Source organism: Micromys minutus, assembly GCF_963924665.1.
Source record: "Micromys minutus genome assembly, chromosome: 9".
Classification (NCBI taxonomy): domain Eukaryota; kingdom Metazoa; phylum Chordata; class Mammalia; order Rodentia; family Muridae; genus Micromys; species Micromys minutus.
This window is the reverse complement of record NC_137978.1, coordinates 43,223,493-43,235,276: the sequence shown is the minus strand read 5'-3', so window position 1 is coordinate 43,235,276 and position 11,784 is coordinate 43,223,493. Positions and strand designations below refer to the sequence as shown.

The 11,784-nt window shown below is 49.5% G+C and overlaps 1 protein-coding gene across 1 annotated transcript in view; it reads right to left on the bottom strand.

Annotated features, from left to right (window-relative positions):
- Positions 1 to 239: 239 nt before the first annotated feature.
- CSMD2 (CUB and Sushi multiple domains 2) overlaps positions 240 to 11,784 on the bottom strand; it is a gene marked incomplete at both ends in the record, with an annotated part of 547,554 nt that continues 536,009 nt past the window's right edge. Inside the window, 8 exons of the mRNA XM_080921920.1 lie at positions 240 to 399; positions 944 to 1,082; positions 2,793 to 2,880; positions 4,693 to 4,805; positions 6,804 to 6,965; positions 7,972 to 8,034; positions 9,927 to 10,106; positions 10,621 to 10,732. Coding sequence (XP_080778046.1) covers positions 240 to 399; positions 944 to 1,082; positions 2,793 to 2,880; positions 4,693 to 4,805; positions 6,804 to 6,965; positions 7,972 to 8,034; positions 9,927 to 10,106; positions 10,621 to 10,732 — 1,017 coding nt within the window. The remainder of the gene's footprint in view (positions 400 to 943; positions 1,083 to 2,792; positions 2,881 to 4,692; positions 4,806 to 6,803; positions 6,966 to 7,971; positions 8,035 to 9,926; positions 10,107 to 10,620; positions 10,733 to 11,784) is intronic.

The following is an 11,784-nucleotide window of genomic DNA, read 5'->3' as shown; positions in this document are numbered from 1 at the left end:
TCAGTCTTCTTCATCTGCAAGGAGGGGCCTAATACTTGCTGGCCAGCCCCCTGTGCCTGTGGCGTGCGTGTGTGTGTGTGTGTGTGTGTGTGTGTCCTTGTGTGCTGGAGCAGTGTGTACACATATCCCTATGTCCCCTGCAGAGCCAGTCTGTCTCCCACTCTCCAGCCCCCCAAATCTCACCGGCTGCTGGCGGCGGGGCTCTCGGTGGCGGTGGCAGCTGCAGCCAGGCCCGGGGGCTATACGGCGGTACACACTGTGCTGACTGTGAACTCTGCCTCGTTGCTCATGATGTCTGTGGTCTGGATGTTTCGGTCATACATGGGGTTCTCAAATGTGGCCCGAACGTTCGTGTTCTCGTGGCCAGCATAGCCATTGAATGGAACTTTGGGTCTTCTCCTGGGAACAAGAGACAGTGACCTTGAATTAATAGATAACACGGGATCCAAATCGAGGGATCCTTTCTCCTTTTAGGAAGTTACATTCTTTTGAGTCAGGAGGATGCTGGGTGGGGTGGGGTGGGCTAGGTGCTCAGTTGCTCTCCCTGGCCTCTGCCTTCAGGGTACTAGGTCTGGGTCACAGCTGAACCCCCTGGCCTCTGCCTTCAGGGTACTAGGTCTGGGTCACAGCTGAACCCCCTGGCCTCTGCCTTCAGGGTACTAGGTCTGGGTCACAGCTGAACCCCCTGGCCTCTGCCTTCAGGGTACTAGGTCTGGGTCACAGCCGAACCCCCTGGCCTCTGCCTTCAGGGTACTAGGTCTGGGTACACAACTGAGCCCACTGGGTTAGGCCTTTAGGGTACTAGGTCTGGGTCACAGCTGAACCCCCTGGCCTCTGCTTTCAGGGTACTAGGTCTGGGTCACAGCTGAACCCCCTGGCCTCTGCCTTTAGGGTACTAGGTCTGGGTCACAGCCAAGCCCCCTGGCCTCTGCCTCCCCAGTACCTGTGCTTATAGAGATAGAGAACGAAGCCGGCGATGATGAGAGCGATGAAAGGCACGAGTATGGCAGCCGCCACTGAGCTGCTGTTGGAAGCAAAGTGACGGCCGATAGACTCCGGATCTGACTCCAGCAGCCTGAGGTCTGCAAAGTGCCAAAGCATAACACTCGGTCAGACTCACCCGAGGTGATCCCTGCTGGCCACTCTACCCTGCTGCAGGGCCTCAGGTATGGCCACCGGCTCTAGTTCAGCCAGCAGAAGCCCCGCCAGCAGAAGCCCTGCCCAGACGGCTGCTGCCTGTCTCACATGCTCTCCAACAGCTCCCTGGCAGCCCACGGAATTTACGTCTGGTCACAGTGTGTGCAGAGGACTGTGCCTGGAGCACAGCTATCCCTGAGGTTCCCTGAAAAACAGCTGGCGGAGAGCCCTGAAACCGAATCTCTGAACAAAACCTTCAAAGAATGAAGTTCTTTTGATGTGTCTAAGCTTTTCTCGGCCATCAAAATCTGTTATTAGATAAAAACATTCATTAGATGGAGCCATGATATATATAGTGTGTGTGTGTGTGCGTGTGTATGTGTATATATATACATATATATGTGTATGTATATATGTGTGTGTGTTTGTGTGTATGTATATATATGTGTGTCTGTGTTTATGTATATATGTGTATATATGTATGTGTTTGTGTACATATGTATATATGTATGTATATGCATGTATATGTATGTATAGTATGTATATGTATATATATGGATGTGTTTGTGTGTGTGTATATATGTATATAAATATGTATATGTGTTTATATGCATATGCATGTATTTATGTATATTTATGTATATGTATGTATATATGTATGTACAGGTATGTATATGTGCATGTATATGCATGTGCGTATGTGTGTATGTATATGTATATATAACAGTGTGGCTAGATTGCCATGGCAGGAATGAGGTAGGGTGTATGAAGGCTCGACACTCAATCCCCATGAAGGGGCACCTAACTGAGGGGCTAGGGACCAACAGGGAACAGGGAAGTTGCCTGTGTTTGCTGGGGTCTTCCCACTGCTGGACTGAGGGTCCTGGGGCTGTGTCGGGAGGTGTAAGGAGTACCGCATGTAGGACCCTTGGGAGCAAAGCTGGAAGGCTATGTGGAGGAATAGAGAGGAAGCTGCAGAGTGAGTAGATTTGAGATGACCGAACAAAGAACTTTCTGGAGGGGAGAGCTGTCGGAGAAGGTAAAGGATGGCCCGGTAGTCAGGGACTCTGGGGTTGGGAGGTCACCATGCGTGGGATACAGAGGTGGCTTTCAGGGACACATGGTTGTCCCCATCTTTACTGTTTTCGAGAAGCTAGGACCATATCCTCTGAGAAGCTAGGACCGTATCCTACGTGAGCCCAAGCCCTGGGTCGGGACCTGTTTCTGGAGTGAGGATGTTGGCTTAGAACATGACCGAGTGTGTGGACAAACAGGAGAAAGTTCCTTAGTGTTTGGACGTTTGGATTTCTTGTCTGTGACATAAGGGCAATCCCTGCCTCCCGGGGAAACGCTAAGGAAGTCATGACATTACAGGGAAGGGCAGCCTGATGTACGGGTGCTTCAGTGACTCCCTGATCCTCTCGGCGGGGTGACACCCGTGGAGCCCAGTGGCCGGTACAGCAACCTAGGGCTGAGTGTCCATCTAGAGTCTGTCTGAGTCTTAGATTCTGTCTGAGTCTTAAGGTATGACGGACACAGGTGAGCTGAAGAAATCCTGCTTCAAGAAGAGATGTTCATCAGTTTCCTTCCTGCCCCAAGACACAGCCCCTCTCCTGCCCCCTGAGCTCACACTCCCAAGGACACATGCTACTTACCAAGTCTTTGGAAGCCGAACTGCCCAAAGCCTTGACCCTTGACAGAGCCTTGGTAGACGAAGGTGCCTCCAGAGGACTCTGAGGAGACCTGTAACGGGAGAAGTGGACAGGAGGAGAGAGGTGGGGAGAGAGTTGGGAGAGAGATGGGGACAGAGGGGGAGGAAGGGAGGGAGAAAGGGGGAGGGACAAGGCATGTTAGAACAGTCTGGAAATCCTGCCAGGCCAAAGCATAGCTGGCATGTGTGTATGTGTGTGTAGGTTGGCAGAGCTGAGACATCTACTAGATGTGAGGTGTGTGTGTGTGTGTGTGTGTGTGTGTGTGTGTGTGTGTGAAGTGTGGTTTCTTTCTTCCTCTTTTCTTTTTCTGGATTTTTGAGGCAGGATCTCAAGTGACCTAGACAGGGTTCGAACTTCTGCATATTGCCAGAGATGACCACAAACTCCCATTCCTTCTGTCTACGACTCCCCGGTGCTGGGAGCCGAGTGTCTTCTGGTTTCTGCTGCTTTTGGTACATTGCGCTTCAGTTCCCATTTGTGGAGTGTCGAGTTCGCCGTTCTGTGAGGTCTGAGTGACATAGTGATGTCCTCAGCTCAATCTTTAGTAGGCTCTGGGCACACGGCATTTGTAAGAGCACAACTGTGACAAAAACTGACGTGTGGGCTGCCACCAGGATTACGAGGAGATGAGCCCGGCAGGGTGAACACATTTTGGAGAGCTGCCAGTTCTAGAGGATGCTGGTTTCTGAGGCGGGGGGATGCTGGGATATAGCTTGTCTGCATGCCCCCGTACCTGACCCTCACGATGTCCCAATGGCTGGCCTGTCCTCTTAGCAGCTGGAGTATGTTTTGAAGATGCTGCAGGTGCATCCCTCAAACCCATGTTCCTGCTCCAGACATGTCCTCAGACAGATCCTGGCTGGCTCAAGAAGGGATCCCAGTGGTAGCACTTGGACCACAGCTTTGTTCTCCCTCCCTTGGCCTGCACTCCTCACTCCAGGTCCCACCTTTACCCTCATCTACTCTCATCTGCTGATCCTCCTGGTGCCGTTGGGCCACTTGTTCCTTCTCACCCCCTGGTACTGTTGAATCATTTACTCAGTCTCGGCTTTCAGACTGCTGCTGATACTGGTACCGGATCCCCCAAGGGATCCACACACATCCTGGGCACATCACGGAACTACCTGCGGGCTCCAGCCTCTGGAGAGGCTACGTGGCTTCTCTTCGTGGGTCCACAAAGCAGAATCTCTTCGCCACACTCCACCAGCTAGCCCTGTGCTCAACTTTACTACTCTAGACCATTAGACCATTTGTTCTTTCCCCATCCTGTCAAAGACAGCGATGCAGGGGCTGTTATAGGTGAGTTCATGCTCAACGCTCCTCTGTGAAGTCAGAAGGGGCCAGAGCATCACCATCGTTAGGGACTGGTTTTCGCTTTGTGATGCTCTACAATGTATATATTTCCCCAGGCATTCAAGAGATTCCTGTCTCCCTCTCTTCTGTGCTCTGGACTCTCAAGCTGTGCTGACTAACCTACAGTTCCCATCTCAAACTCGAGCACCTATCCTGGGAGTCACTGGGGAGTCACCTTCTCCCAGACCACACCCATGGCACCGTGACCTTCATTCTCATACTCCTGACCCCCGCTTCCCGTTCTGATTGCGAGGCTCACACATTTCTCTCTGACATGGTGGCCCTCGACTCAGTCTTCAAGCCTCTTTGATCCCCACTTTGCCCTGTCCATCGGCTGCCCAGGACTCCCCAGCTCCTAGTCCTGGTCTAAAGACTCCTCAGGTTTCCTGGTGACCTCAGTAGTTCCCACACCCCGTTGTCCTTTCTCTGCAAGCAATCTGGGACAAGGGTGGGGTTCAAGGCGTGGTGAAGACCAATTTGCCTCACTTACATGACCATCCAGCGCCCAGTGGTCATCTTTGAACTTGTTCACAAAGCTCTCCACAGGCCCCGTGACCTGGTAGACCTGAAGCAGGAGGCGGAAATCTTCCTTCTTGTAATTTCCTAGAAAAAGGAAGTAGGTTATATTTGAAACTCTATGAAAGTTCTCGAAGCCCGCATCTGTGGGTGTCAAGGGCATGGCTGTCTGTGTGACACTTCCATGTGGATGCTGGTGTAAATGTCCCCTGCACACCCACTGGTGCATAAATCCGGTGCATGTGCTTGCACGCGATTGAATGTGAGTGTGTGCAGAAATGTGAAGAAACATGTTCATAGCCGGATACTGAAGATGGTGCCTCTGCTTTTATATGTATGAGCGGAAAGTGTGATTTTTGTGGAACTAACCAAATGGCTCAGCGAGGAAAGGTACCTGCCGCCAAGCCTAACGACCAAGCTTCATCCCTAAGATCCACACGGCAGGAGAGAACATCCTCCTGAGAGCTGCCTGCCCACATCCACACACATGCTGTGTGGCATGTGCACACACATACACAAATAGATACAAACATACAATTTCAAGGCTTTAGAAAGGAATATGATTTTATATACCTTGAGACCACCTATGCATAGGTGTGTTTGTTTACAAGCCCATGAACACAGAACAGCAGACACATGTGGGAGTGTGTGCTTTTCATTAGAACCAATGAGTGAAGAGGACTGTGTGTATGGGGAGCATGGTTACATATGGGCTGCATCTATGTAAGTTGATTAATTAATCAATTCATCTGTCTAGTCAAGAAAATATTTGTTTTCTGATTATACAAAAGTTGAAACCTGACCAAACTTTAAAAAAGGGATGCTTGAAGATAAAAAAAAAAACTCTTCCGGTCTTATTTGTTACCATGGTAACTTACAATGGGGCCCACAAATACACACGGTTTTAAAGTGCCAATAAAAAGAAAACAGCTGCTGTGAATGCTTATGTGGAGTACATTTTCTTTCCTATGAATATAGATTTTCTTACTTTAAAATGTGGAGATACAATGCGTGCTGATGGGTATATTTATTCTTAAACTGCATTTGGTTTAAAGTTTTCATTTGTCATTATTGAAATATATGTGTGTGTGCATGCATGTGTGTGTGTGTGTGTGTGTATGCACACACTCGAATGTGTGTATAAGTGCATGCACACATGTGCAGGTATCTGTGAAGGCCAGAAGGAGCTGCCTTTGTGTAGGTGCTGAGAACCAAACTTGGGTCTTGTAGCAAGTGCTCGTCACCACCAAACCATCTCCGCAGCCCTCCAATTGGTATATTTTATCCTGGAGATGTGAAATGATGAAACCACTTACATCTTATTTTGGGGGAAATGCTCAGTTTCCAGCTTTTTGTAATATAAATATAATTCTAAAGTGAACATTGTTTATACTTACAAATTTTCTCTGTTGCTATTTCATATGGCAAAAAATAACCACTGAATATTATAATTCTCAAGGGCCTGGCTAGGACTTGCCCATCTTTCCCTGTCACTGTTTAGCCTATGATTTGATTTGTCACTACTGAGCTGGAGTTTGTGAGAAATCACATTTTATGTTTGTTTTTTCATTCATATGGTTGAACGGTATTTTACTTTAATTTATTTGCCTTGTTTTATTTATTTACTTTTCTTTTGAGACAGGGTCTTACTATTTGCTCTGATTGTCCTCGAACTCACTTTATAGACCAGGCTGGCCTCGAACTCACAGCCATCTGCCTGCCTCTGTCTCATGAGTGCTGGTGTAACTGGTCTGAGCTACCACAGTTGACTCTTTTCTTTAGAGTATTGCCTGCACTTGGGCTGCTGGGAATTCTCAGCTTTTACCTTTGGCTCAGGCTTCAGGCTGTTTCTCTTTTCTTTGTGAGAGTTCTTTGTATGTTTGAGTTATTATGGTTGCCGTTACTTCATGGGCAGGATGAGTAGATACTCCCTTTCCTGACTGACAGGCCAGTCCGAGTCCCACTTGACCTTATAATGCACTGAGTGCCCTGATTCATCCTGGCTGAGGTGTGTAACTGTCACCCCTGTGTCTGTTCTGCTCTCACACCCCTGCCCTGCTCTCAGAGGTATGGTAGCCTCCTTACCTGCCAAGTGCAGTTCCACCCCACTGTGGTCGATCATGGTGGCATTAACCTTGCTGTTGGCTACCTGGAAGCCGGTGACTCTAAGCATGGCTGGCTGCTTCTTCCCCTGGTACTCATAGGCCCCTTTCCACAAGGAATTCTTGGCGAAGACATCCCCTGGAACTGGAGAGACCGAGGGACGGGTGAGTTAGACTTTGGATGTTGCTGGGACAGCCACGGACAGGCCACCTGATGATGAATTATAGTTGGAGACCCATGTCTGCTGTGGGGGTGATGGTAAGGCAGTCTGGTGACCGTGGTCCTCCTGTGTCTTAGAGTACTGATGGAGGGAACTTAAACCTGCATATTGAAGGGACATCTGTATGGTCACGTTCCCTGCAACCACTCACAGCAGCCAAATCATGACAACCGCATGAGCGTGGAGGGTGGGTGGTGGAAACTTTAGAAAGCGGGGCAGGAAGTTTTAGGTCAGTAGGGCACGGTACTGAAGGAAATTGTGGGGCCCCAGCCACTTTATCTTCCTGTTTTTCTCACACACAACTGTGAAGTGAGTGGGCTTTCTCCACAATATGCTCCCAACATGACATTTACTACCCTACCACCAGCCTCAAAGCTAACCAGTCCTGGGTTAACCACCAAAATAAACATTTTGTCTTCATAGTTTGATTGGATAAGGTCTTTGTTACAGCAGTGGGAATCTAAGAAGCATAGCAATAAAATTAGAAGGTCCAAAATGTAATAATTTTGCATTGGCCAAGCTGCACCTGTGGCTCTGTGTCCAATTCTGGATGTGACAGTCTTAAAGACACAGTGCCTATCTTGAAGAGGTCCCAATGATCAGAAAGCTTCCTGAGAAGGAGCAGAGTCTCTGGGTTGGTGAACACATACTGGTGGGTGCTGGGCCAGGAAGGGCTGTAATACCCAGTGATTCCAGAGCTCAGGGCTCCAGTCACTTTTCTAAGGGTGTTGGCTTTCTCTTTTGATGAACCTCTCGTTAAGGTTCACTTCCTCGGGAAGTTGGCCCATTTTAGGAGTTGGCAGGAAATTGTCTTGGTGTCTGTGAAGGGTTTCCATTCCTTCAGGCATGGGATCTGTATGCCTGAAACTGCTTAACTGGATGGCAGAGGCAACACCAGTTTTGTGAGCCAGCAATCAGGACTTGGCCTACCTGAGGCTTGGGTGAGCAGAGGCTCCCGGGCAGTGTTAATGGGTCTCCCGCTGGGCCGGACCTCTGCTAGGAAAGGCAATGGGAAGACACAGGGTTAGCCTCTGGTTCACACTGTGAGGGAAACGATGGCGGCCGCCTGCCTGAAGTTAGGTGAGCATGCTCTCCGAGGTCTTGTGATGGCTCATCCTCTCCTCCCAGGATATGGATGTTACAGACCCATCTTGGAAAAGCACAGTGCATAGACAGACAAGGGAATCAAACATGGCAGTCACGGTTACTGGAGCATCAGACAAGGCACTGAGATGTACGGGTTTATGCTGGTTTTTTGTTACTGTATTAAACAAGAACAGCAGAATCTGGCATGATCTTGAAATAGTTAAGGACAACTAAGAATAGAATTGGCATCTGATCCAGGAATCTCACTCTGGGTGTTTATCCGAAGGAACTGAATCCATGTGCTGGAGATGAGTGAGCCGCGTGCTGGGGTTCACTGCAGCACCGTGCCCAAGATACACAGTCACCCTCTCTGTCCATGGCTTGTGCGAACACAAACACACACTCCATGCACTACACATACACACACCACACATCGTGTATCACACATACCACACACCCACCATGAAAACACACACACACCATATCATGCACATCTCATACTACAGTTTACACATATCCACACAAATGCCACATGTATACCGTACCATATACCACACATTCTCACACCACATACTGCACACTCATATACTTCATACCATATACTTCATACATACTACAAAATACGCCCAGATGCACAGCCATCTCTCTCTCTCTCTCACAGACACACACATACACACACACACACCTCACACTGCATATCACATATACACACACTCTATCTCTCTTACACACACCATATACCCTTATACCATGTCTCTCATATACCTCATACTATAACACACATTGCACCATATATCACACACACAACACATTATATACCACCATATCGTCTCTTTCTTTCTTATACACATAGCCTATACCATACACCACACATGTATCAAATATCACACACACACACACACCTACCTCACAATAAACACACACACACACCAAATATCTCACACATATGCACCATACCCCACCCAGCACGTCATATATGCCCACCACAAACACACACCATTACCATATACCACAGACACTCTGAGGACGTCCTCCCTGGCCCCCTGCCCTCCCCTCCAGTGGCCTTCCTCTTCATTCCCAGCATTTAGCTCATCTCTTGAGTCCTCAAGGGACTGTCACACTGATCAGGTTATGAGGATCAGTGTCTCTTCCAAACATTCAGTATTTCTATGTCTTCCGAATATGGTGGTGACATGTTAACATGACAACGTATTTTTAAAACACCAACTGTGTGAGGAGGGTAGAGGCCGCAGAAAACGACACTGAGGTGAACGTATGGAAGGAGGCAGTTGTCAGAGAAAGACTAGACTCCCTCGTCTGAACCTCACACACCCGAAAGAGCCTTGCTTCACTATAAACATGGGAGAGGTCAGTACTGTGCAAACGACCTACTCAGGCCTGGGGACTGGCAAGTGTCCCTAGGGCCCAGATCACGCCTGTAACATGATAATGTGCCTTGCTGTGAGCTCCTTAGGACAGACAAGCTCGCCATGCCCTGGGCAGTCCTAGCCGAGTAAGTAAGACTAAGGGGGAGAGGATAAAATCAGGCGCTCTTCAGGTCTGTTAGGAGGAACAGGGCGGACTGGTGTGTGTGTGTGTGCTTAGGTGAAGGCAGGGATGGTGTGCGTTTACTGACGTGAAGGCAGGCGGCAGGTTCAACATGAACTTGCGTGAGCCCTTCTGAGGTGGTCTCCTGCCTCCGCCACACTTCAATCAGAAGCAGGGCTTCCTCCTGGCCCCTGTTCAGTGCCCACCAACCCCTTCCTCTGCAGCTTCTGCCCTAGAGAGGGCTTTCTCACCCAGGCAGACGGGTGGTTTGCCTGTCCAGCTGCCATCAGCTTTGCAGGTACGGTGCTCGGAGCCACCCCTGAGGGAGAAGCCCTCCTGGCAGGAGTAGATGAGTGTGTAACCCATGGACGGCAGGTCCAGGGCCCCGACATTGGCGTGCGTGGGCGTCTCTGGTTGCTTGCAGTGGTGAGCTAGGTGTTGAGAGCAAAGACCATGTTAGGCCTGAGGAGTCCAGGATTTGAATATGCAACAGACGCATCTGAGGGGCCTCTCCCCCCTCCCCCACCCCTGTCCCTGTAGAACCCTGTTACTTTCTGTCTCTACCCTTTCCTGCCTGGCTCCCCCATCCTTCACTTCTTTGCAAGCCCACACTCAGAGTCTTCAGGAATATTTTAGCATGAGGGCTTAGCCAGTCCCGGGGAGCCTCAATCTACAACACCAAGCAAATGACTCTAATGTCTGCAACATTTCCATGACCCTGCCCTTCTCTCCTTCTTAGTTCTCAAAGGCTCCAGATTCCGTAGTCTTTGCTAAGGTATAGGGATGATCTGAAATCCCAGAAAGGCTTTTGTGTAGAAATATCTGTGATGCCCCAAGAGGCAAGTACTGTAGAGAGATCAACACTGGTCCTGATGGGAACACATCCCACCACCTCCATCCTGGGCCAGAGGATGAAGTGTCGGGGACAGGTGGGGTGGCACTCACGGACACAGTCAGGTGGGGTTCCACTCCAGGTCAGGTTGGGAAGGCAGGTCCTGGTGGTAGATCCCTGAAGCAGGTAACCTTTCTGACAACGGAATAGCACTGTGCTCCCAACCTGCCACAAGGACAGAAGTGTCCCACGTCACCTTCCACCTGGCAGTGTCCCAGGGGAGAACCCCAACTCAGGCTGTTGCCTCTGTTGGCACCATGAAGCCACTCTGCCTGGCTGAGTCCTATTGGTCCTTTGGGACCAACTGAAAGTTTGCCTCGTGACCAGATCAATCTTACTGAGCATGTCACACTGTTAGGGTGAGCACTTCCTCACTGAACCCCAGTCTCCCTGAGCATACAGAAAGGGCGGCTATGCCAGAATGACACTGGAAATCTGTGACATTCAAATGTGATGGCTGAAAGCGTTTTATAGAACGTGAAGAACTGTGCAAAATTAAACGATCTTTTTGTAAAACTACATTCTAAGAATTAGAGCCATGTCTCTTTAGCAGGAGACATGCCTTGGAAGACTCTGTCAGACAGAACTGCTGCCTTCTCCTGTTTGGCTGTGTCCTCATCTTTGTCCTCCAAGAGTCTCTGGCCTCTTCCATCTATCTGGCCTAATGGGTAGGTCAGTTTCCCACAATGCAATTCGGACTGTAACATCTCCCCGCTCCAGTGCTCATGAGTCCTTACACCAACAAAGTCAGATTCACACTTAAGGCAGTGCCCTTCAGTACACAGGTTTCCTCCACACCCAACCTGCTCTCTCAGCCTTCCTCATGTGGTTCCACAAATTGGTTCTACAAGTTGGGCACCTTTGTCTGACCAATTTATTTGGCCCAATCAAACTCCTCAAGCTAAGTCTGAATCTTCCCTTGTCCCCCAATCCTACCACGGGGTCTCTTGGCTCTAGGGAAACACAAGGTGAGCATAATGCACCCCGAATGCTCCACTCCCCCACACTGCTGCCCCCTCTTCCCACCCAGTCATGAAAGCAGGGATCTCCTGGACCACAAGCTTCATGCTTCTTTTTGAACCCCTGTTTTCTGGCCTTGACTCAGCAGCCCAAGCGGCATTTGAAATAGTGGATCAGAGTCACTGCCTTCAAGGACAGAATAAAATCCAGGATATGCATGTTGGCCTCAGGGCCCGCAGGAGGCCCATGCCTTCGTC